Here is a 26,168-nt window from a genome sequence, read left to right as displayed (position 1 = left end):
CCCTCAATATATTTAATTGTAATACAAACATTAATGGATTATTCACAACACACATAAACAGCCTTCCTTAATGCATATAAGTTTTTAAAGTAGTAAACTTGTAGACTTTAGGCAGGCATACAAATAAAATAACATAATTGTATTGTTGTCCCTGTTCTTCATGTGATCATTGCTGAGTGACAATACCACTCAACATACAAGTTAACCAAACCTGCTGAAGGGGTCACCTCTATAAGATGGCCATCTGTGTAAGGCAGTCACCTGTATATTCTCTCACTTCAACTAGTATTGGTGAAAAGGACTTTGCCTAATATAGCGACCTATCACTGATAGTTCATTTATTCACATTTCACTGTTGTCATATTCAGTAATACTGTACCAGGGCAATCTGGTTAATTACTATTACCTGTCGATCTAACAGCACCCTGTTAAAGCTCATGTCCAGTTGACCTTTCATTCAACCAATCAAAACCTTACTTGCAAAATCATGCCAGTGATTTGAAAAGAATTTGAAAACATTCGGGATTATGCCAAGTGTATACGAAATGATTCAGGTTAATTACAAAGTATGCCGGAAATTTTATATAATATTCGTTTTAAAAAACATGTGATGGTATAGCCATAACATCTGTTTATGCTAGTATACAATCTGTAGTTTATTACTGCACTTTTCCCCCTGTTTTTTAATGTTGAAATAGACCAACAAGTTCGCTTATTGCATAAATAGTCTTGCCCGATATTTTTAGAATTTGTATGCTGCCGAATAATGCTATAAAAGGCAAAGTGTAATTGGTCGATATTTAAATTGTTATTTATAAATGAAAGGTCACCTGGACATGGGAGTCCACGCAATGCTGTTTGATCTACTGGTAGACCAGTAGAGCTAATTTTAGTCAGATTGCTGCCAGGGAACATGTTTTTCAGTATCGCATCATGATTCGCTACACAAGATTCAGAGATCGCTACATACTCTTTACAACACTAAACAGTAGTTGCTGATCAATTTTCAACTGATTTGAAATATCGCTGATCAAGAGTTTGAAAACAAAATGTTCCCTGTATACATGTAGATATTACAAATCTACTTTTAATACAGGTGTTTGGAATAGAGTATCATTTTGGAATACCATACAAAATAAGGCTTATTTTCTACCTTCTGAAAATATACAAAAGATGATCTAACATGAGAAGTTGCCAAAATGTTGGGTAGAAATTGTAACCAAAATACGAAAATATAGTCAATTAGCAGTCAGTATTTCCTCTTGATTAGGTTTGAACATTTAACTGACCAACCCACTCAGCATTTCCTTTTCCATCCAAGGTCTTATATTTGTGTTCCTGAATGTGACAAAACATATAAAAGGATCCTTAATTGCCATTACAAATACCATGCAGTTAAGTTTAGCACTTATAATTAAAACTCCTCTGATTATATAATTTAAGCTCTTATAACCATAACGTTTCAGTACACGTCATAATTTCAAGTGTCTTACTTACTTAATTGTATCATATCTGTCAACCATCCATGCTATAGTTTCTCTTTACAATATATCATCCTTCCTTCTTTTAAAATATATAGAAAATCTTTCTGTAAACCAAACTGAGTGTATTAGTCAATTTTCTCTCATCATCCTTGTTCATTTTACAAATATATAGAGATTTATTATGTAAAGTTGAGCATATTGGTCAACAATCCTCGTTAGAAATTTCATACATTGTCATTTTCATTGTAAGTCCCTTTACAGGATATCATCATTCATTCTTTTAATATATATATATATATATATATATATATATATGTATATGTATATGTATATGTATATGTGTGTGTGTGTGTGTGTGTGTGTGTGTGTGTGTGTATGTGTATGTATATATGTATGTATGTATGTATGTATATATGTATATATATATATATATATATATATATATATATATATATATATATATATATATATATATATAACAATGAAATATATAGATCTACGGAAACCATAAAAGTCATATTCGGTGAAAATTCATATTTTCACTGTATCGTATTTACTTTTTAAAACAAAATTTATTTTTATAAAAGTGCATGATTAAACTATCTCCCTTTGTCTCGTTTCTTCGTATTTAAATTTGATGATTACCAATGCATCTGATCGTATTTGAAAAAAAGAAGTACCTATAAAAAGGGGATACGAAGTGCAATTACGATAAAATGTCTAAAATGAATTGAATACGAAGCTAAATAATGATGACACAATGTAGTGTCGTCGAGTGTAAGTGTAAGAATTTAATGACGTTCTACTCGTTTTGTTTTTGTGGGAGATTTTGGAGGATTGCTTTATCAGGTATGTTTGCACCGCAGTATTGTTAAATAAATGTTAATAAAGATAAATTTTATTTCAATTTCTCTTTATAAGTCTATGGTCAAGTACATTTTCTGGCAAAGTTCACAATTCGTGAAAATATGGTTTTCACACATCACTCGTTGACGTAAAAATCGTATTCGGAAACCCCCCATGAAATAGCCCCCCCCTCTCTCTCTCTCTCTCCCTCCCTCGCTCCCTCCCTCCCTCCCTCTCTCTCTCTCTCTCTCTCTCTCTCTCTCTCTCTCTCTCTCTCTCTCTCTCTCTCTCTCTCTCTCTCTCTCTCTCTCTCTCTCTCTCTCTCTCTCTATATATATATATATATACATATACACACACACAAAATTCTTTCTGAATTTTAAGTTGAGTGTGTTGGTCAACAGTCCATATTAGAATTATCACTGATTAAAATCCTTTGCAGCATATCGTCCTTCGTTCTTTTAAAAATTATATAGAGACTTCTTTCTGTATCCCAAGATGAGTGTATTGATCAACAAGCCATGTTAGTATTTCCACTCATAGTAATTCTCATTATAAGATGATAATTAGTTCCGTATGTCAAGCTGAGTGTATCGGTCAGCAAATCATGTTAGAGTTTTCATTGATCATCATTTTTATTATAAATCTCTTTACAGTACATGCATCACCCTTCTTTATAGAGAATTATTTCTGTATTCCAAGCTGACTGTATCGGCCAACAATTAATCCATGTTAGTATTTCCAAGTATAGTAATTCTCATTATAAATCTGTTTACAGTGCATCATTCATTGTTCTTTTTAAAAATATACAAATAATTCTTTCTGTATGTCAAACTGAGCATTTTGATCAAGAATCTGTGTTAGAATTTTCACTCATTACAAGTTCCTTTACATAGTTTCTTTGTATTTCCACTCATAGTAATTCCCATTATAAGTCTGTTTACAGTACATCATCCATTGTTCTTTTTAAAAATATATAGATAATTCTTTCTGTATGTCAAACTGAGCATCTTGGTCAAGAATCTACATGCGAATTTTCACTCATTATGATTCCCTTTACATCGTTTCTTTGTATTTCCACTCATAGTAATTCCCATTATAAGTCTGTTCACAGTACATCATCCATTGTTATTAAACAAAAATATATAGATAATTCTTTCTGTATGTCAAACTGAGCATCTTGGTCAAGAATCCATTTTGGAATTTTCACTCATTACAAGTCCCTTTACAGTATTTCACCCTTCGTTCTTTTTTTAAAATACAGAGAATTCTTTCTGTATGCCAAGCTGAGCGTTTTGGTCAAGAATCTATGTTCGAATTTGTACTCATAGTAATTCTCATTATAAGTCTCTTTTTACAGTATACATCATCCTTCTTTCTTTTGTAAGATATATAAAAACACATTATGTATGTCAAGATGAGTGTATTGGTCAACAAACAATCCGTGTTAGAATTTTCACTAATCATTCTCATTAAAAGTATGTTTACAGTACATCATGCATCCATCTTTTTTTTTATAATATCCATTTCCTTATTGACCAATATTTTATTCTGAATATGCCATCACAGGCACCTGTCTCGTGATGATAATTACAATAAAAAATACATCCTTATCTGCAGTCCGTAAAACTTTACTTCTGTTCGTGTAAAGCCTACCATCCACACATCACTATACCCAAAGGTAATTTACAATGAAAAATACATCCTTATCTGTAGTCCGTAAAACTTTACTTCTGTTCGTGTAAAGCCTACCATCCGCACATCACTATACCCAAAGGTAATTTACAATGAAAAATACATCCTTATCTGCAGTCCGTAAAACTTTACTTCTGTTTGTGTAAAGCCTACCATCCACACATCACTATACCCAAAGGTAATTTACAATGAAAAATACATCCTTATCTGTAGTCCGTAAAACTTTACTTCTGTTGGTGTAAAGCCTACCATCCACACATCACTATACCCAAAGGTAATTTACAATAAAAAATACATCCTTATCTGTAGTCCGTAAAACTTTACTTCTGTTCGTGTAAAGCCTACCATCCGCACATCACTATACCCAAAGGTAATTTACAATGAAAAATACATCCTTATCTGTAGTCCGTAAAACTTTACTTCTGTTGGTGTAAAGCCTACCATCCGCACATCACTATACCCAAAGGTAATTTACAATGAAAAATACATCCTTATCTGTAGTCTATCCATAAAACTCTACTTCTGCAACAAACCCTACCATCCAGACACCACAGTGACTATATACCCAGTGTAATTTACACTGACTGGATTCGTAGTAGCAATCAGAAGATGGGTTGTCGAGGGTTTTCCGAACCTTCCAATATGTTCACATTCTCTACCTCTGGTCCCACTAAGCTGACGCTGGTCGTCTGGCGTTCTGTGTGGTTCACGCCAGCATCCTCCTCATCCTCTATGTCTTTCACAGTGGCCGACATTGACCGCTTCACCGCTGGGATTTGCACAATGTTTACCTCTTCACCAATTTTCCGCTTGTCGTGGAACGCCACGTATATATCCCACATCTCGTTGACAAGCGGCACAAGGATGATGAAGACCGTTGCTATGAAAGCCCAAACTTGACTTAAGGTGGCCTACAAAAATAATACAGAGTCTAATTATAACAGTGCATGTTTTTGTCTATATCTATATCTATATCTATATCTATATCTATATCTATATCTATACTGACAATCAAGAAACTTATATTGATGCTGTTTTTCAAAATAGTAAAGGACACAAAACACAAGTTGATGCAAGTGAAGTATTTTGAAAGTACATGTATAATCATTTGGTGAGATAAAAAAAAGAGTTTATTTTGTTTAACAACACCACTACACCACATTGATTAATTAATCATCGGCTATTGAATGTCAAACATTTGGTAATTCTGACACGTAGTCAGCAGAGGAAACCCGCTACAATTTCCCTAATGCAGCAAGGGATTTTTTATATGCATTTTCTCACAGACAAGAAAGCCCATACCACTGCCTTTGACCAGTTGTGGTGCACTGGTTGGTTTGAGAAAAAAACAATCAGTTGAATGGATCCACCGAGGTGGTTTGATCCTGCGACGCAACCAACTGAGCTAAATCCCACCCTGCCTATAAGAATAACACAGTATCTAATTATTAAAGAGAAACAAGAGAGCCGAATTCACCCAGTCGAACTCTCATCAATACATGTATGTCTATACAACAATATATACTGCAGTGTTCGAGATTAACGGTATCCCAGTATCCCGGGGATACCAGAATTTAATTTTGGATACCAGACTTCAAGAACCCAGTATCCCACCGGGATACCATATAAGGTTCTTGGTTTTATTAATCCTGCATTTTTATTTTTTGCTGAAACAGTGAAAGTCGTCATTTACTGGTGAAGTTAAGTAACAGTATTTTTGAGCTCTTACTCAGTCTAATGCTATGCCGTAACAATATCTTCCCCCAACTCGTACTCAGTCTAATGCTAGGAACCGCTAAATCGCTATTGTTCTTGTTGGATGTTTCCTCCCTTCAAATTTTATTCGAGATATTGATCGATTCCACATCTGCAGAAAATTGATATAGGTAGGTTTATCGTTAGTAATGTCAGAAACACTTATTGATTACTGCTAAATATTAATTTATGTCAATAGTACGCAAAAATAGATGCAGCAACTATTTTTGCCAATTCCGTTTGATTGCGAATTTCAACGGTGCCGTTTGATTGGGAACGAGAACGGTGTCGTCCAAATTTGGTATGATGTTATTTATGAATTTCATTTAAGTGGGATACTAAATTATCAGGTGGGATACCAGCTTTTGAATTGTTAGTATCCAACTGGGATACTGCCCAAAACTTTTAATCTCGAACACTGTACTGACAATCAAAAGGAAGTTTATCAATCAGGTTTAAAAACAAAATAGTAATAGTGACACACCCATAGCCGTGCGGGCTCCCAATTTTATAGGGAGCAGGCTGATTTTTGCCTGAATTAAACAAAAATGCCTGAATATGGATCGATTACAACATTTATTCATATTCGAATAATATTATGTGCCGAACAGCTATATAGGGATGCAGACGAATCACTACACATTTCCACATGAACTACAACTAATATTGTGGGTAGAATGATGGAAAAACAGAGTGAAAAGGTTTCAGTCCAGCTCAAACCTGTATCATTTTTGCCCGAATTTGAGGATTTGTTCCAGCATCAGGAGGGCAGTTTCTCCCTGCCCCCTCATCTTGTACGCTTATGGACACACCAAAACAAATTGATGCAAGTGATATATACTCTTCAAAGAAAGAAACGCAAAAGGGTACAAATGGGTTATAACTCCGATTTTATGTTTCCTACCGGTTCATGCTTTGTGAATATAAGGTCATTGCATGTCCCAAACACATTCCTACGGTTACATTCGATAAAACGCAGCTACTGTACAATAAAGTTCCAAAATGTGAATATTCGCAAAAACGCAGCCACGTGCAAACCATGTCACCACTGCACGTGCGTTGTCTGCACGTGCAACATGAACACCGACAGTATAAAAGTGCAGGGTGTTCGCTTGCCTGGCCTCTGTATCTGGCCGACAGTTGACAATCCAGGACATGCCACGTCTCAGTGAACCGCAGAGAAACAATGCCATCGGCCGACTAGACGCAGGCGAATCCAGAACGGCCGTTGCCAGGGCATTCCATGTGTCCCCAAGCACCATCTCCAGACTGTGGGACCGTTACCAGCAACATGGATCAACACGTGACCTCCCTAGATCCGGTCGACCACGGGTCACTACCCCCGGGCAGGACCGCTACATCCGGGTACGCCACCTTCGGGAACGATTGACTACTGCCACCTCCACAGCCGCAGCAATACCAGGTTTGCGCAGGATATCCGACCAGACCGTACGGAACCGCCTACGTGAGGTAGGAATTCGTGCCAGACGTCCAGTTCGAGGTGTCATCTTAACACCACAACACCATCGACTCCGACTGCAGTGGTGCGAGATTCATCGACAATGGCCTCAACTGCGATGGTGACAGGTGTGGTTCAGTGACGAGTCCCGATTTCTGCTCCGACGTCATGATGGAAGATGTCGCGTGTATAGGCGTCGTGGTGAACGTTATGCGGCAAACTGCGTGCAGGAAGTGGACAGATTCGGCGGGGGTAGTGTCATGGTGTGGGCAGCCATCTCACACACTGGCAGAACTGACCTGGTCCACGTGCAGGGCAACCTGAATGCACAGGGCTACATTGACCAGATCCTCCGGCCACACATCGTTCCAGTTATGGCCAACGCCAACGCAGTGTTCCAACATGACAACGCCAGGCCTCACACAGCACGTCTCACAACGGCTTTCCTACAGAACAACAACATTAATGTCCTTCCTTGGCCATCGATATCACCGGATTTGAACCCAATTAAGTATCTATGGGACGAGTTGGACCGACGCCTCCGACAGCGACAACCACAGCCCCAGACCCTGCCCGAGCTGGCAGCAGCCTTGCAGGCCGAGTGGGCCACCATCCCCCGGGACGTCATCCGTACTCTGGTTGCTTCAATGGGCAGGCGGTGCCAGGCAGTTGTCAACACACGCGGAGGCCACACCCGGTATTGACTCCAGATGACCTTGACCTTGGTGGTGTGTCCTATCACTTACTCACAATGGACTAGAGTGAATTGTGAACAATCCTGCAACATTTGGTAATTATCGGACTCACCATTCAATAATTAAATCAATTCTCCAAATGTTACGACAATGTGGTTTTGCGTTTCTTCTTTTGAAGAGTATATTTTGAAAGTATAAACATTTGGTGAGATGTGAACACTGGTATAAACCACAATTATCATCAAAAGTGAACATCACAGTTCACAAACAACACTAAGGGTAAAATGTGCGATTTTATAAATAAAACTTTCAGTATACATTCTTTCGATCATCAATATATACTCTTCAAAAAAGTTGGGGAACTGTAATAAAAATTTATAATTGCCAAAATTGTAAGGTATATTAGCTGTGGGGAATGGTTATATGATAATAGTGAATTAATTGGGCAAACATTACAACCGGTAGTTCAGTATTACAGTAGGTTTTAGGACCACCAAAGATCTTGAAGGACGATTGAGGTCAAAAGTGAAATTTGAAAGTTGACGTTTTTTTTATCAGTAAATCGCAAATTCAAACAATACAAAAGACAATAATGTGTTTTTTCTCTCACTTTGTTTGTACAATAACCATACAATACACATAGTTTTGTTTGTTTCTTTTAGAAACATCACCTAATGTAACTACAGTATAATATAATATAATATAAATGACCAGAACTTTAAGTTTCAAAAACAAGATATACATATACATAATATATATGAGAATTAAAAAAAGCAAGACAAAACAAAAAGCAACAGAAATGAAATAACTATAATGACTTCAGTTCAATCATCATGGAGTTCTTCAAGGTTTTCCACTTTGCCCACTCCTATTTATGCTGTACCTGAATAATCATCCTTTTGTATGTAAATGTATGCAGATGACTCAGCTTCACATACAACTGGTAAAACTCTCAGAAATTCAAACTAAACTTAATTTGGGGTCATTGGCAATTATATAAACATTTCATCTTTAGCCTACACAGACCATGCACACTCTTTTTTAAATACCCACCATAAAAGCATACATACATTAAAAACATTATTTTGTAAGCAATATTTTTATTAAAATGTATTGTTAAATTTTAAAGTGAATACACTGGCATTATAACCCAACCTTCCTAATGTATTTGTATGCTTCTGAAAATTTTGATTACTGCAAACAGCTCCTTACTATTCATTAAATAAAGTATTAATATTATATTAATATTATTATTATTTATATTATTGTTATATTATTATCATCATCATCATCATCATCATCATCAATAATTAGATTATGATTATCATCATTATTTTAAATTATAAATATTAGCATTATTAAATATTTATTATTATTGTTATTTATTATATGATCATCATTATTATTTTATTAGTCATTGTTATTATTAATTATAATAATAATAATAATTATCATCATTATTATATATTTTATTATTATTGATGTTATTATTGTTATTAGCATCATCATCATTATTAATTGTTTTATTATTTAATGTTATTATGTTTAATGATCATTTCTTATTATTAAGTATTTATTATTATTAATAATAATAATTATTAGTATAACTATTAAATATTTCTTTTATTATTATTATTATTATTATTATTATTATCATCATCATCATCATTAATACAAACGTATTAACTTTTTAATAATAAAAAAACGTATTAAAAGTATAGAACGTGAATGCATACCCATCCAAAAAACTGTTTAGGTGACATGACTCCGACGGTTACCATGATGCTGGGCCATATAATGATGAGCACGATGCTCAGCGTGATGGAGCCGATGATAGCGACGTACTTGGCCAATTTGAACGCTTTCTCCACGTCCACCAGAGACGGCCGGTTGTCCAGCTGGTGGACGCCGGTCAAGTTCAAATCCCTGAAACACGCAAGATGAAATATTTCAAATGGAGTTGTAACTGAATTTAGAAATTCATTACCTTTCAACTGTAAAATAATAAAACTGGTGATTAAAATGGTTCATAATTCAACTACTAGTACATTTGTACGAGCATTTACCATAATATAGTGAGCAGAGGAAATGATAAAAGAATCCTTCTCTTGATTAGCTGGACATATTATAATTGTCACTTTCATTAAACTGACGTCTCCCTGTCAAAATAGTAGAGCCAGTTTGCTTGATACACAGTCACAGATGAATAGTTAAGAACTTGGCAAATCAAGTCTCCTTCCTGTTAGACACTTCTTCCTTACAAACCAGACCAAGCTTCACCCCTGCAAGAGCACTTGGGTATATAATTCTTATAGCATGGATAGATTTTCTCATTTAGAAAAGTTCTTCAGTGGTTAACAAATGAATAATAGCATTTTAGAAACATAAAATAAAATAAATGTATATGAATGTCACTGACGTACACAGCATATTTCTCTGTCGTTGGTGACAGTGGATTGTCAATATATCGTGTATTCTCCTAGATAAAAATGAACTAAATGTATATTAAAGTAACTGACGTACACAGCATATTTCTCTGTCCATGGTGACAGTGGATTGTCAATACCTCGCGTGTTCTCCAAGATAAATTTAAACTAAATGTATATTAAAGTAACTGACGTACAAAGCGTATTTCTCTCTCCATGGTGACAGTGGATTGTCAATATCTCGTGTCTTCTCCAAGATAAAGATAAATGTATATGAAAGTAACTGACACACACAGCATATTTCTCTGTCGTTGGTGACAGTGGATTGTCAATATATCGTGTATTCTCCTAGATAAAAATGAACTAAATGTATATTAAAGTAACTGACGTACACAGCATATTTCTCTGTCCACAGTGAGAGTGGATTGTCAATATTTCGTGTCTTCTCCAAGATAAAGATAAACTAAATGTATATTAAAGTAACTGACATACACAGCGTATTTCTCTGTCCATGGTGACAGTGGATTGTCAATACCTCGCGTGTTCTCCAAGATAAATTTAAACTAAATGTATATTAAAGTAACTGATGTACACAACATAGTTCTCTGTCCACGGTGAAAGTGGATTATCAATATTTCGTGTCTTCTCCAAGATAATGATAAACTAAATGTATTTTAAAGTAACTGATGTACACAGCATATTTCTCTGTCCAGGGCGACAGTGGATTGTCACTATCTCGTGTGTTCTCAAATATAAAGATAAACTAAATGTATATTAAAGTAACTGACGTACACAGCATATTTATCTATCCATGGTGACAATGGATTATCAATATCTCGTGTGTGTTCTCCAAGATAATGATAAACTAAATGTACATTAAAGTAACTGACGTACACAGCATAGTTCTCTGTCCATGGTGAAAGTGGATTGTCAATATCTCGTGTGTTCTCCAAGTTAAAGATAAACTAAATGTATATTAAAGTAACTGACGTACACAGCATATTTCTCTGTCCACGGTGACAGTGGATTGTCAATATCTCGCGTGTTCTGCAAGTTAAAGATAAACTAAATGTATATTAAAGTAACTGATGTACACAGCATATTTCCCTGTCCACGGTGACAGTGGATTGTCAATATCTCGTGTGTTCTCCAAGATAAAGATAAACTAAATGTATATTAAAGTAACTGATGTACAAAGCGTATTTCTCTGTCCATGGTGACAGTGGTTTGTCAATATCTCGAGTGTTCTCCAAGATAAAGATAAACTAAATGTATATTAAAGTAACTGATGTACACAGCATATATCCCTGTCTACGGTGACAGTGGATTGTCAATATCTCGTGTGTTCTCCAAGATAAAGATAAACTAAATGTATATTAAAGTAACTGACGTACACAGCATATTTCTCTGTCCACGGTGACAGTGGATTGTCAATATCTCGCGTGTTCTCCACGATAAAGATAAACTAAATGTATATTAAAGTAACTGACGTACACAGCATATTTCTCTGTCCATGATGACAGTGGATTGTCAATATCTCGTGTGTTCTCCAAGATAAAGATAAACTAAATGTATGTTAAAGTAACTGACGTACACAGCATATTTCTCTGTCCATGGTGAAAGTGGATTGTCAATATCTCGTGTGTTCTCCAAGTTAAAGATAAACTAAATGTATATTAAAGTAACTGACGTACACAGCATATTTCTCTGTCCATGGTGACAGTGGATTGTTAATATCTCGCGTGTTCTCCAAGTTAAAGATAAACTAAATGTATATTAAAGTAAGTGACGTACACAGCATATTTCTCTGTCCACGGTGACAGTGGATTGTCAATATCTCGCGTGTTCTCCACGATAAAGATAAACTAAATGTATATTAAAGTAACTGACGTACACAGCATATATCTCTGTCCATGGTGACAGTGGATTGTCAATATCTCGTGTGTTCTACGCGATAAAGATAAACAAATTGTATATTAAAGTAACTGACGTACACAGCATATTTCTCTGTCCACGGTGACAGTGGATTGTCAATATCTCGTGTGTTCTCCAAGATAAAGATAAACTAAATGTATATTAAAGTAACTGACGTACACAGCGTATTTCTCTGTCCATGGTGATAGTGGATTGTCAATATCTCGCGTGTTCTCCATGATAAAGATACAACTAAATGTATATTAAAGTAACTGACATACACAGCGTATTTCTCTGTCCATGGTGACAGTGGATTGTCAATACCTCGCGTGTTCTCCAAGATAAATTTAAACTAAATGTATATTAAAGTAACTGATGTACACAACATAGTTCTCTGTCCACGGTGAAAGTGGATTATCAATATTTCGTGTCTTCTCCAAGATAATGATAAACTAAATGTATTTTAAAGTAACTGATGTACACAGCATATTTCTCTGTCCACGGTGACAGTGGATTGTCACTATCTCGTGTGTTCTCAAATATAAAGATAAACTAAATGTATATTAAAGTAACTGACGTACACAGCCTATTTCTCTGTCCATGGTGAAAGTGGATTGTCAATATCTCGTGTGTTCTCCAAGTTAAAGATAAACTAAATATATATTAAAGTAACTGACGTACACAGCATATTTCTCTGTCCACGGTGACAGTGGATTGTCAATATCTCGCGTGTTCTCCAAGTTAAAGATAAACTAAATGTATATTAAAGTAACTGACGTACACAGCATATTTCTCTGTCCACGGTGACAGTGGATTGTCAATATCTCGCGTGTTCTCCACGATAAAGATAAACTAAATGTATATTAAAGTAACTGACGTACACAGCATATTTCTCTGTCCATGGTGACAGTGGATTGTCAATATCTTGTGTGTTCTCCACGATAAAGATAAACTAAATGTATATTAAAGTAACTGACGTACACAGCATATTTCTCTGTCCACGGTGACAGTGGATTGTCAATATCCCGCGTGTTCTCCAAGATAAAGATAAACTAAATGTATATTAAAGTAACTGACGTACACAGCGTATTTCTCTGTCCATGGTGACAGTGGATTGTCAATATCTCGCGTGTTCTCCATGATAAAGATACAACTAAATGTATATTAAAGTAACTGATGTACACAGCGTATTTCTCTGTCCATGGTGACAGTGGATTGTCAATATCCCGCGTGTTCTCCAAGATAAAGATAAACTAAATGTATATTAAAGTAACTGACGTACACAGCGTATTTCTCTGTCCATGGTGACAGTGGATTGTCAATATCTCGCGTGTTCTCCATGATAAAGATACAACTAAATGTATATTAAAGTAACTGATGTACACAGCGTATTTCTCTGTCCATGGTGACAGTGGATTGTCAATATCTCGCGTGTTCTCCACGATAAAGATAAACTAAATGTATATTAAAGTAACTGACGTACACAGCATATTTCTCTGTCCACGGTGAAAGTGAATTGTCAATATCTCGCGTGTTCTCCAAGTTAAAGATAAACTAAATGTATATTAAAGTAACTGACGTACACAGCATATTTCTCTGTCCATGGTGACAGTGGATTGTCAATATCTCGCATGTTCTCCACGATAAAGATAAAACTAAATGTATATTAAAGTAACTGACATACACAGCATATTTCTCTGTCCACGGTGACAGTGGATTGTCAATATCTCGCGTGTTCTCCACGATAAAGATAAACTAAATGTATATTAAAGTAACTGACGTACACAGCGTATTTCTCTGTCCATGGTGAAAGTGGATTGTCAATATCTCACGTGTTCTCCAAGTTAAAGATAAACTAAATGTATATTAAAGTAACTGACGTACACAGCGTATTTCTCTGTCCATGGTGAAAGTGGATTGTCAATATCTCGCGTGTTCTCCCAGATCTCTTTGCCCGCGGTGGCGTCATAGTTCCGGTTTGTGATGAACGTGACCACTATGGTGATAATACCTCCAGACAATATGGCCGCCAGATTGCCACATAACATTGAAAGTTCCTGTCCTGAAAATGTTAAAATGCAATCAGTTTTATAGACTTAAAATACACAATAATGATGAACACAAGCTAAAGTCCTTCCCACAGGGAACACATTTTTCATACTATGGATTTTACTACAAGTTGTTTATTTCTGTGCTTATTAATTTCTAAAGTATACACAAAAATAGATTTTGTTTTATTTCCAAAACACTTTTAATTTTCTTCTTACGTCAAACCAAACCGAAATCATACCCCCCCTCCCACAAAAAACCCCACATTTTTGTAGGAGGATGGGATGGGCTATAATTTAGCTACCATTTTGTTTCTCTGTAACAAAATACTAGTAACTAAGGAGACACAGAATTCAATTAGTTTATATATATATAGAAAAATTGCAATGTGATAAGAGTAACATTAAGAAACATTGTAAAATATACTTACGTGTTACACCAGCCTAACAAAATGATTTTTACTAAATATGTTGCAACCAATGCATTTGTATGTTTTTTTTTATTAAGGTCCATGGCCACAATGTCAAGAAAGAGTTTCGTTTATTATTTGGTAGTTTTATCCCTGTGGATATCTTCGGTTATATGATAATTGGAAGTTGCAAATTACCCAGTAAAACTGAATATGAATGGTGGCGTGTGATTTATTAAAAAATTTTGATACACCCCCCTCCCCCCCCCAATTTTTTTTTTTATTATGGTTGCACCAAAAATAAAACTGAATATCTAAACAAGCACTAAAACATTTAGAATACATTTAATGCACTATTAAAAAGAATCTGAATATCAGCTGGTATCATTGGTAGATTGTCATAGTGCACTAGAAGTACTAGAACAGACCATAACTACAGGTTAAACATTATGAATAAAGAAACTTTCGAAATTGCAGTAGAATATACCAGAATGTTACATAAAGAGCACTATTAAAAACAAACGCTGAAAACTATGTATACGAACAAGTGTTCTTAACAGACCATTAAAAACAAACACTGAGAACTATGTATACGAACAAGTGTTCTTAATAGCACCATTAAAAACAAACACTGAAAACTATGTATACGAACCAGTGTTCATAAGAGCACCGTTAAAAACAAACGCTGAGAACTATGTATACGAACCAGTGTTCATAAGAGCAGCGTTAAAAACAAACCTGAGAACTATGTATACGAACCAGTGTTCATAAGAGCAGCGTTAAAAACAAACCTGAGAACTATGTATACGAACCAGTGTTCATAAGAGCACCGTTAAAAACAAACCTGAGAACTATGTATACGAACCAGTGTTCTTAAGAGCACCGTTAAAAACAAACGCTGAGAACTATGTATACGAACCAGTGTTCATAAGAGCACCGTTAAAAACAAACCTGAGAACTATGTATACGAACCAGTGTTCTTAAGAGCACCGTTAAAAACAAACCTGAGAACTATGTATACGAACCAGTATTCTTAAGAGCACCGTTAAAAACAAACGCTGAGAACTATGTATACGAACCAGTGTTCTTAATAAACTCTCGTAGTCCATCCTCGTAGGTAGAAGCGACGGACAGCCAGACAGTGAACGCAATGATAACTCCCCCGATGGCGCCTGACATCATGGCAATTGAATTGAGTCGCTCCCAGAACAGAGCCAGGGCAATAGGAATCACCGCCGACCCGATCATCACACCCATGAATAGATACACCCAGCCCAGGCTCAACTGTAATGTATAACAGATACATTATATACACCCAGCCCAGGCTCAACTCTAATGTATAACAGTGAAATTATATACACCCAGCCCAGGCATAACTGTAATGTATAACAGTGAAATTATATACAGCCAACCCAGGCTCAAAAGTAATGTATAGCAGTGATATTATATACACCCAGCCCAGGCTCAACTGTAATGTATAACAGATAGATTATATACACCCAGCCCAGGCTCAACTGTAATGTATAACATAGACATTATATACACCCAGCCCAGGCTCAACTGTAATGTATAACATAGACATTATATACACCCAGCCCAAGCTCAAGTGTAATGTATAACATATACATTATATACACCCAGCCCAGGCTCAAGTGTAATGTATAACAGATACATTATATACACCCAGCCCAGGCTCGACTGTAATGTATAACAGATACATTATATACACCCAGCCCAGGCTCGACTGTAATGTATAACAGATACATTATATACACCCAGCCCAGGCTCGACTGCAGTGTATAGCAGTGAAATATAAGAACCCAGCCCAGGCTCAACTGTAATGTATAGCAGTGATATTATATAACACCCAGCCCAGGCTCAACTGTAATGTATAACAGATACATTATATACATCCAGCCCAGGCTCAACTGCAGTGTATAGCAGTGAAATGTAAGAACCCAGCCCAGGCTCAACTGTAATGTATAGCAGTGATATTATATACACCCAGCCCAGGCTCAACTGTAATGTATAACAGATACATTATATACACCCAGCCCAGGCTCAACTGTAATGTATAACAGAGAAATTATATACACCCAGCCCAGGCTCAAATGTAATGTATAACAGATACATTATATACACCCAGCCCAGGCGCAACTGTAATGTATAGCAGTGAAATTATGTACACCCAGCCCAGTCTCAACCGTAATGTATAAAAGTGAAAAGTAAAAAACCAGCCCAGACTCAACTGTAATGTATAGCAGTGAAATGTAGAAACCCAACCCAGGCTCAACTGTAATGTATAACAGTGAAATTATATACACCCGACCCAGACTCAACTGTAATGTATAACAGTGAAATGTAAAAACCCAGGAAAGGCTCCACTGTAATGTATAACAGTGAAATTATATACACCCAACCCAGTCTCAACTGTAATGTATAGCAGTGAAATTATATACACCCAACCCAGTCTCAACTGTAATGTATAACAGTGAAATTATATACACCCAACCCAGTCTCAACTGTAATGTATAACAGTGAAATTATATACACCCAACCCAGGCTCAACTGTAATGTATAACAGTGAAATGTAAAAACCCAGCCCAGACTCAGCTGTAATGTTTAACAGTGAAATTGTAATCAAATATTACTAAAATGTGTTTCTTTTTTTGTTGAATCTGTTATTCACAAGGACAACATTGAGATTAACGTATATGAGTTATGTATCATGTATTCAAACAAAGAAAACGAAGAATTACCGATATATAGAACAAATTCTGTCATGTGTATAGATGAAGAAGAAAAAGAAAGATTTTGAAAGATAATTATATCCAAGTGATAGTGATATTGCTGTAAATAAATTCATCAAGACTGCTGACATGACCCATGGGTTGGGTTTTGCTCATTTAATTGAGAACATAATTCATGACAGAATACAAAACAGAGTACACTGCAGAGTTACTTCCCCTATACTTGTATGGCATGTGCTCTAATGTTTCTTACAGAACATTTAACATGTATCGGATGTATCGGATGTATTGGATGTACTTTGAAAATGTAGAATAATTAAAATATTAAAACTGAATCTACTTATTTTATCAAGCTGATGTGCTGTATGTGTTTATCTCGAGCATGAAGAATAAATACAATATTGAAATTTTATCTATGTGTTGTATGTGTTTATCTCGAGCATGAAGAATAAATACAATATTGAAATTGTATCTATGTGCTGTATCTGGTGTACCTCGAGCATGTAGAATAAAAAAAATATTAGCATTGTATCTACGTGCAGTATCTGGTGTACCTCGAGCATGTAGAATAAAGAAAATATTGAAATTGTGTCTATGTGCTGTATCTGGTGTACCTCGAGCATGTAGAATAAAGAAAATATTGAAATTGTGTCTAGGTGCTGTATCTGGTGTACCTCGAGCATGTAGAATAAAGAAAATATTGAAATTGTGTCTAGGTGCTGTATCTGGTGTACCTCGAGCATGTAGAATAAAGAAAATATTAGCATTGTGTCTACGTGCTGTATCTGGTGTACCTCGAGCATGTAGAATAAAGAAAATATTGAAATTGTGTCTAGGTGCTGTATCTGGTGTACCTCGAGCATGTAGAATAAAGAAAATATTAGCATTGTGTCTACGTGCTGTATCTGGTGTACCTCGAGCATGTAGAATAAAGAAAATATTAGCATTGTGTCTACGTGCTGTATCTGGTGTACCTCGAGCATGTAGAATAAAGAAAATATTAGCATTGTGTCTACGTGCTGTATCTGGTGTACCTCGAGCATGTAGAATAAAGAAAATATTGAAATTGTGTCTATGTGCTGTATCTGGTGTACCTCGAGCATGTAGAATAAAGTAAATATTGAAATTGTGTCTATGTGCTGTATCTGGTGTACCTCGAGCATGTAGAATAAAGAAAATATTGAAATTGTGTCTATGTGCTGTATCTGGTGTACCTCGAGCATGTAGAATAAAGAAAATATTAGCATTGTGTCTACGTGCTGTATCTGGTGTACCTCGAGCATGTAGAATAAAGAAAATATTAGCATTGTGTCTACGTGCTGTATCTGGTGTACCTCGAGCATGTAGAATAAAGAAAATATTAGCATTGTGTCTATGTGCTGTATCTGGTGTACCTCGAGCATGTAGAATAAAGAAAATATTAGCATTGTGTCTATGTGCTGTATCTGGTGTACCTCGAGCATGTAGAATAAAGTAAATATTGAAATTGTATCTATGTGCTGTATCTGGTGTACCTCGAGCATGTAGAATAAAGTAAATATTGAAATTGTATCTATGTGCTGTATCTGGTGTACCTCGAGCATGTAGAATAAAGAAAATATTAGCATTGTGTCTACGTACTGTATCTGGTGTACCTCGAGCATGTAGAATAAAGAAAATATTAGCATTGTGTCTAGGTGCTGTATCTGGTGTACCTCGAGCATGTAGAATAAAGAAAATATTAGCATTGTGTCTACGTGCTGTATCTGGTGTACCTCGAGCATGTAGAATAAAGAAAATATTGAAATTGTGTCTATGTGCTGTATCTGGTGTACCTCGAGCATGTAGAATAAAGTAAATATTGAAATTGTATCTATGTGCTGTATCTGGTGTACCTCGAGCATGTAGAATAAAGTAAATATTAGCATTGTGTCTATGTGCTGTATCTGGTGTACCTCGAACATGTAGAATAAAGTAAATATTAGCATTGTGTCTATGTGCTGTATCTGGTGTACCTCGAACATGTAGAATAAAGTAAATATTAGCATTGTGTCTATGTGCTGTATCTGGTGTACCTCGAGCATGTAGAATAAAGAAAATATTAGCATTGTGTCTATGTGCTGTATCTGGTGTACCTCGAGCATGTAGAATAAAGTAAATATTAGCATTGTGTCTTGGTGCTGTATGCGTTGTACCTCGAGCATGTAGAATAAAGAAAATATTGGTATTGTGTCTAGGTGCTGTATGCGTTGTACCTCGAGCATGTAGAATAAAGAAAATATTGGCATTGTGTCTATGTGTTGTATGCGTTGTACCTCGAGCATGTAGAATAAAGAAAATATTAGCATTGTGTCTAGGTGCTGTATCTGGTGTACCTCGAGCATGTAGAGAAAGACAGTGAGCGGCAGGATGAGGAGACTGCTCCAGATGAGACACCAGTTCTTGAGTCTGGTGAGCAGGTCCATGTACATCCTGTACTGTCCGTGCATCTGACACTTGTAGTCCGGCTTGATCGCCCGGCGGCAACTCGCACGGTTACTGCATCAACAGAGGAAAACGATATTTGTATTTATCATAGTACATCTGTATATCTAGCTCGAGTGTCCTCTAGCGTTATTCTGTTGTATCTGAGAATAACACTAGAGGCATAAGCGCACGAGACGGGGAACCCAGTCCTGGAGAAAATTCTGAAATTCAGGCAAAACAATAGAGAAATTCGTGCAAAATGAGCTGGCCTGAACACTTTTCACCATATATATATTTCCACCATTCTACCCTCAAAATTAGTTGTAATCCATGTAAAATTGCGTAGTGATTCGTTTGCAACCCTATTCATCTGTTTGGTAGGAATGCTGATATGAATAAATGTTGCTATCCAGATTCGTGCATTTTCCTTTAATTCAGACAAAACCCAGTCTGCTCCCCTTACAAAAACGGACGCCCGTCTAGCTCGAGTGTCCTGTAGCGTTATTGTATTATAAATGTGAAAATAACACTGGAGATGGCTGTGTGTAATACTTCAGCAATCGTTGATGACCAAATGGTAGCCAGCTACTGTGTCTGAAATATGCAGATGTTTTCTAAATCTGATGCCACAGAGATTTACTATTTTTTTCATGTTAAATTAAACATCAAAATGTTTGGGTTTTTGTGTAGAGTTAAACTCTAGATTATACATTTGAAATGCGTTTGAGTTCATCCTTTTGGTATTGATGGAATATCTTTGATCAATGTGTGTTTTACAGTATAAATAACACATATTTAATATGAAGCAAAACAAAGACATCTTATTATGTAACAAATTATATCACATTATGCCTTTTGATGGCTGACCAATTTTTTTTAACTTATATTGATTGCCTGATAAATAAAATTGAATTGCAAGAAAAACATTTGATGTTTTACTTTTAAAAAAAAGAAGATAAGGGAATATAAAAAAACAAAAACAAATTGTAGATTGGATTAAGTTTGATTGTAGTGGATTGATGGAAATTTTTAAATGTTCTTCACTGACCTGTCATCCTGGAAACACAACGAGCAGACTGTCATACTGTGACAAGCGCATTTGTCACGCGCATTAGCCAAACGGCCACGCCCCTTTCCACAGAGAATGCAGCTGTTTGCGTCAGTCGTACTTCTATAGGGCTAAAAGGTAAAAAAAAAAAAAAGATGAAGATTCCTGAATTAATTATTAAAGGATTTGATGTTTTATGTTCAGTACATAAAGTCCTTCCAGGGATGATGGGGAGGGGAGGGGAGGGGTCGAGAATCCACCTGCTCTTGCAAAGGTTTTTTTTTTTTTCAATATATTTTCCGGGAGAGAATGACTAGAACACTCCCCCCCCCCCCCCCCCCCCCCCCGCCGTATAAACTTCGCTCGCCTCAGCCTAGACCCATCCTTGCATAAATTCCTGCACAGGCGTCTGTTCAGCCTATCGGTATTTGACTGTGACAATACTGTTGGAGTTCTTAACTGATGACAAAGTAGGTACTTTCTGAATAGATGCTTTTTTAAAAATATATATAAATACTTGCTTTTACTTTGTTTATATCTGATAAAAAGACAGAAACAAACAAAATGAACACAACATAAATGTTTTAAATGTTTAGTTTTTATACATGCGTGCGAAGTTAACTTAGACTTAGATACGTTTTTAACGTGCCCATATACCTCTATGGTTTCGGGCACTTCGAAGTTAAGGTACTCTAGCCCCCCCCCCCCCCCCTTTCACACACACACACACACAACCTCGCCCTCTCTCCACTTTTAGCAGCAAGCTAGATATACGTGTTTCCGCCACAGAGATTTTAACATACGTAGTGAGCGAGACACGCGTGATTCCGTCACAGAGATTTTAACATAGTAAGTGAGACACGCGTGTTTCCGTCACAGAGACTTTAACATAAGTAAACGCGTGTTTCCGTCATAGAGATTCTAACATAAGTAAACGCGTGTTTCCGTCATAGAGATTCTAACATAGTAAGCTAGACATACGTGTTTCCGTCATAGAGATTTTAACATAGTAAGCGAGACACATGTTTTTCTGTCACAGTGATTTATAGGTCTCATCACTGATCACGGTCCACAATAGTTTCTAACTGTGATACATGTTGTGGTTCTCATATTCACTTCTAGTAAGACACGCATGTTTCCGTCATAGAGATTTTAACATAGTAAGCTAGACACGCGTGTTTCCGTCATAGAGATTTTAACATAGTAAGCTAGACATACGTGTTTCTGTCACAGTGATTTATAGGTCTCATCACTAATCACGTCCACAATAGTTTCTAACTGTGATACATGTTGTGGTTCTCATATTCACTTCTAGTAAGACACGCATGTTTCCGTCATAGAGATTTTAACATAGTAAGCTAGACATACGTGTTTCCGTCATAGAGATTTTAACATAGTAAGCTAGACACACGTGTTTCCGTCATAGAGATTTTAACATAGTAAGCTAGACATACGTGTTTCTGTCACAGTGATTTATAGGTCTCATCACTAATCACGTCCACAATAGTTTCTAACTGTGATACATGTTGTGGTTGTCATATTCACTTCTAGTAAAACACGCGTGTTTCCGTCATAGAGATTCTAACATAGTAAGCTAGACATACGTGTTTCCGTCATAGAGATTTTAACATAGTAAGCTAGACACACGTGTTTCTGTCACAGTGATTTATAGGTCTCATCACTAATCACGTCCACAATAGTTTCTAACTGTGATACATGTTGTGGTTCTCATATTCACTTCTAGTAAGACACGCATGTTTCCGTCATAGAGATTTTAACATAGTAAGCTAGACATACGTGTTTCCGTCATAGAGATTTTAACTTAGTAAGCTAGACATACGTGTTTCCGTCATAGAGATTTTAACACAGTAAGCGAGACACACGTGTTTCTGTCACAGTGATTTATAGATCACGTCCACAATAGTTTCTAACTGTGATACATGTTGTGGTTCTCATATTCCGTTATAGAGATTCTAACATAGTAAGCTAGACATACGTGTTTCCGTCATAGAGATTTTAACATAGTAAGCGAGACACACGTGTTTCTGTCACAGTGATTTATATAGACCGCGGGCCCACTATAACCCCCTCCTCCCCCCCCCCCCCAGGGATTTTTCAAGATGAGTATATCTTTGAAGCCTATCCATAGACATATTCAAATCAGCTTGTCTGCAGGCAATCTGTTGGTGGGTGTGCCTGTAGGGCATGTTTGAATGTAGGCACCCTATTTATTTTTAACAGGGCAAATTTCTGATCAAGGTGAATGTTCCACATAATTTAAAAAAATATTTGAAAATAATTCTGGACTATATCACTGCTTTTACTTTAAAGCTGGGTTACTGGTGAATGTATTCCACCAAAAAATAATACATTTTTGGCATCTGACTAAGCATAGTGAGTCAATGAATTTGAAATGTCCTGAGTATTACCAACATAGTATATGAAAAAACTGCATGGCAATGTTCAAGTTAACATCCAGACATATTTTGAACAGGTTTAAGACCAAATTATGAATGCTATTCATTCTAAATTACATGTTCATAACAACAAACCACAAAGCAATGCAATATATGTGGTATGGATATAGTACCGGGGGTATACTCACCAGCAAAAGTTACACAGTTCCCGATATACGTAATTCTCTATGTACATGTGTATATATACATACGTACCTAAAACATTCTGATCCTTTTATTATTGTATTGTATTTAATATCTGAAGGCAGCATTACTTAAATATGGTGCAGTACATGCTGTCTAAACCATTTACATGGATATTTTGAATATTTTTATATTACACACAAGCCTTACAAACATAAAAAGTGAATTTACATACCATTCTAGGCAAGTCTGCATTACATATACAATGTATCTGTCTCACAACAGTTCATCTTACAATAGCTAGGTATTTTGTTGCTTTTTGTAATATTTTAGAATTGCAGTTCTATTTATATTATGCTTATGTTTTGGTGTATATAATTGATATCTACATAGAATATTGTCATCAGACAAATATCTAGCACTATAAAAATCTAACTTTCATTCCCCATTCTCAATCATTTTATGTGACCCAAATATGATATATGTGAAGTTTACAATTTTCTATTTCTACATCCTTCCTTTTATTCTATTAAGTAGATGTTAATAACAATTACAAAACAATATAATATGAGGTATAAATAATTATATACTTCTCAAAATAAGTTACTAGTATGCAATGCCAGAAATGTATTAATTTCTATGTATACACATACTTAGGATTGCCTGAAGCTTTTATTATTAAAAAAACAAATTGACCTGGCTTTTTTCTATAACATATTGAGGCTTCATTATTCAAATATGGTTAAGTATATGGAGTTTATATGCTATGTTCACAAATTTATGAAGATGTCCCTCTGTTCTTAGTACCAACCAATCATAAGTACCTTTCCTCGGCATGTGTGTTAAAACATTTACAATTCATCTATCTCACAGAAGCTTGTACTATTTTTAAAAACATATTTGTATTTAAATTGTGCTTAATTTATACTTAGGTTTATATAATTGACATCAGATATAGTCATCAGGCATATCTAATACTTGACTTTCTTTCCTATTTCAGACTTATCATCTGACTCAAATATAATGTCTCTTATGTTCACAATATCTGTAATTTCTTATTTTGTCCTCTGGGCCTTTGCTCTTGTTCCTCCCTCAGTATGTCAACAGCTCTTGTTATCAGATCACAAACCATCCAATTCAGCTTCAGTATTTCTTTGGACATTTTTCAGCCATTTCTATGTGGTTGAGGAATACCCTGGACTTTGTGATATGACTAATGCCATATGAGACCATGGCAATGTGCTCTCTTCCAATCTGCTCTATTGGTACAGCATATTTTCAGGGAATATCTACTGGATGGAAGGTTTACAACTAATCCACAGTAGCTGTGATGGTACATGCTCTTAATTTCTTTTCGCCTGTGGCATTATTAATTGTTTTAGAAGGCCGTGTGCAGTTCCAAATGCACTTAGCCCAGATGGGCAATTTGTTACGTAATACCTTCGCGCGACCGTGCATTCCAATATGCACTTAGTCCAGCTGTGGAGGCCATGTGGCCAGTAGTTATGTAATACCTCTGCGAGTGTGGTTTTTACAACCGTGATTTTGGCGAATGGCGACAGCCAGTCTGACGATCAGAGAAAGATATGCCGGCGTGGTGGCTGTGGAAAATCCACATGATACGTGAGGTACCGCCTTGTACCCCCAGGCGATATTCGCTGTCTCTGAGAGTTTTGAATAAATAGCTAGGATTTTAGAGATATCGGGGAGAAACATATTGGAAGGCTCCAGGGAACGTTAGTCCGTTTGGACTTGGTAAATATCATTTCTGCTCTGTTGTATAACCTTGATGTGATTGATGTGACTTTAAATATTTTAATACTGTATTATACCAATATTATTTAGACGTGCTGCCGGTCATCTGACGCAGTAAACTGTAGGCTCGCTGTCTAAATAAATATATAAAGCTTATCCAGTCATCCTAGAGGACCTAGGTAAACTGTAGGTTATTGTCTTTATTGTGATAGGTACCAGTATTAATTCTGTATTACAAGGTTACTGAATGAGTAGTTAAGGGTTAATTAAAAATTAACCAGTTAGGAATAGAGTTGTAATTCCTTTATTAGTTAAGTTCCCCTGGAAGCGTTTCTCAATTATCACACGTTATTGAATGAGTAGTAAGGGTTAATTAAAAATTAACCAGTTAGGAATAGAGTTGTAATTCCTTTATTAATTAAGTTCTCCTGGAAGCGTTTCACAATTATCACACGTTACTGAACGAGTAGTAAGGGTTAATTAAAAATTAACCAGTTAGGAATAGAGTTGTAATTCCTTTATTAATTAAGTTCTCCTGGAAGCGTTTCCCAATTATCACACGTGTGGGTGTTGTGTCACGGTGAAGTGATTAGCATATTGTGTAAACTATACACCTAGAGATTAACTAATTAAGTGATCAGTTCTGGGTTGTTATTATTTGTTGTTGTTAATTAACTACTGCGGCAGTACATTTGTCAGCGTAGGTTAATACAGATTCCAAAGTGTATTGTGTTTTTGTTGTGTTTTCTAGTGAACTAAACGTGCTATAATAATATATACTTTATATAAGATCTTATCTCTGATCATACCTAGACGAGCCACATTAGGGTATAACCGC

The 26,168-nt window shown here is 35.9% G+C and overlaps 1 protein-coding gene across 1 annotated transcript in view; it reads right to left on the bottom strand.

Moving 5' to 3' along the window:
• Positions 1–4,627: 4,627 nt before the first annotated feature.
• Positions 4,628–26,168, bottom strand: part of LOC121389747 (urea-proton symporter DUR3-like) — a 95,435-nt gene continuing 73,894 nt past the window's right edge. The window contains exons 8-13 of the mRNA XM_041521396.1: positions 20,976–21,106; positions 19,837–19,999; positions 15,812–16,016; positions 14,159–14,336; positions 9,671–9,860; positions 4,628–4,936 (exon numbers count right to left, since the gene is read on the bottom strand). Coding sequence (XP_041377330.1) covers positions 4,628–4,936; positions 9,671–9,860; positions 14,159–14,336; positions 15,812–16,016; positions 19,837–19,999; positions 20,976–21,106 — 1,176 coding nt within the window. The remainder of the gene's footprint in view (positions 4,937–9,670; positions 9,861–14,158; positions 14,337–15,811; positions 16,017–19,836; positions 20,000–20,975; positions 21,107–26,168) is intronic.

The sequence above is a fragment of the Gigantopelta aegis genome, chromosome 15 (assembly GCF_016097555.1).
Source record: "Gigantopelta aegis isolate Gae_Host chromosome 15, Gae_host_genome, whole genome shotgun sequence".
Taxonomy (NCBI): Eukaryota; Metazoa; Mollusca; class Gastropoda; order Neomphalida; family Peltospiridae; genus Gigantopelta; species Gigantopelta aegis.
Note: the sequence above shows the minus strand (reverse complement) of the source record. Positions and strands in the feature narration are given on the sequence as shown.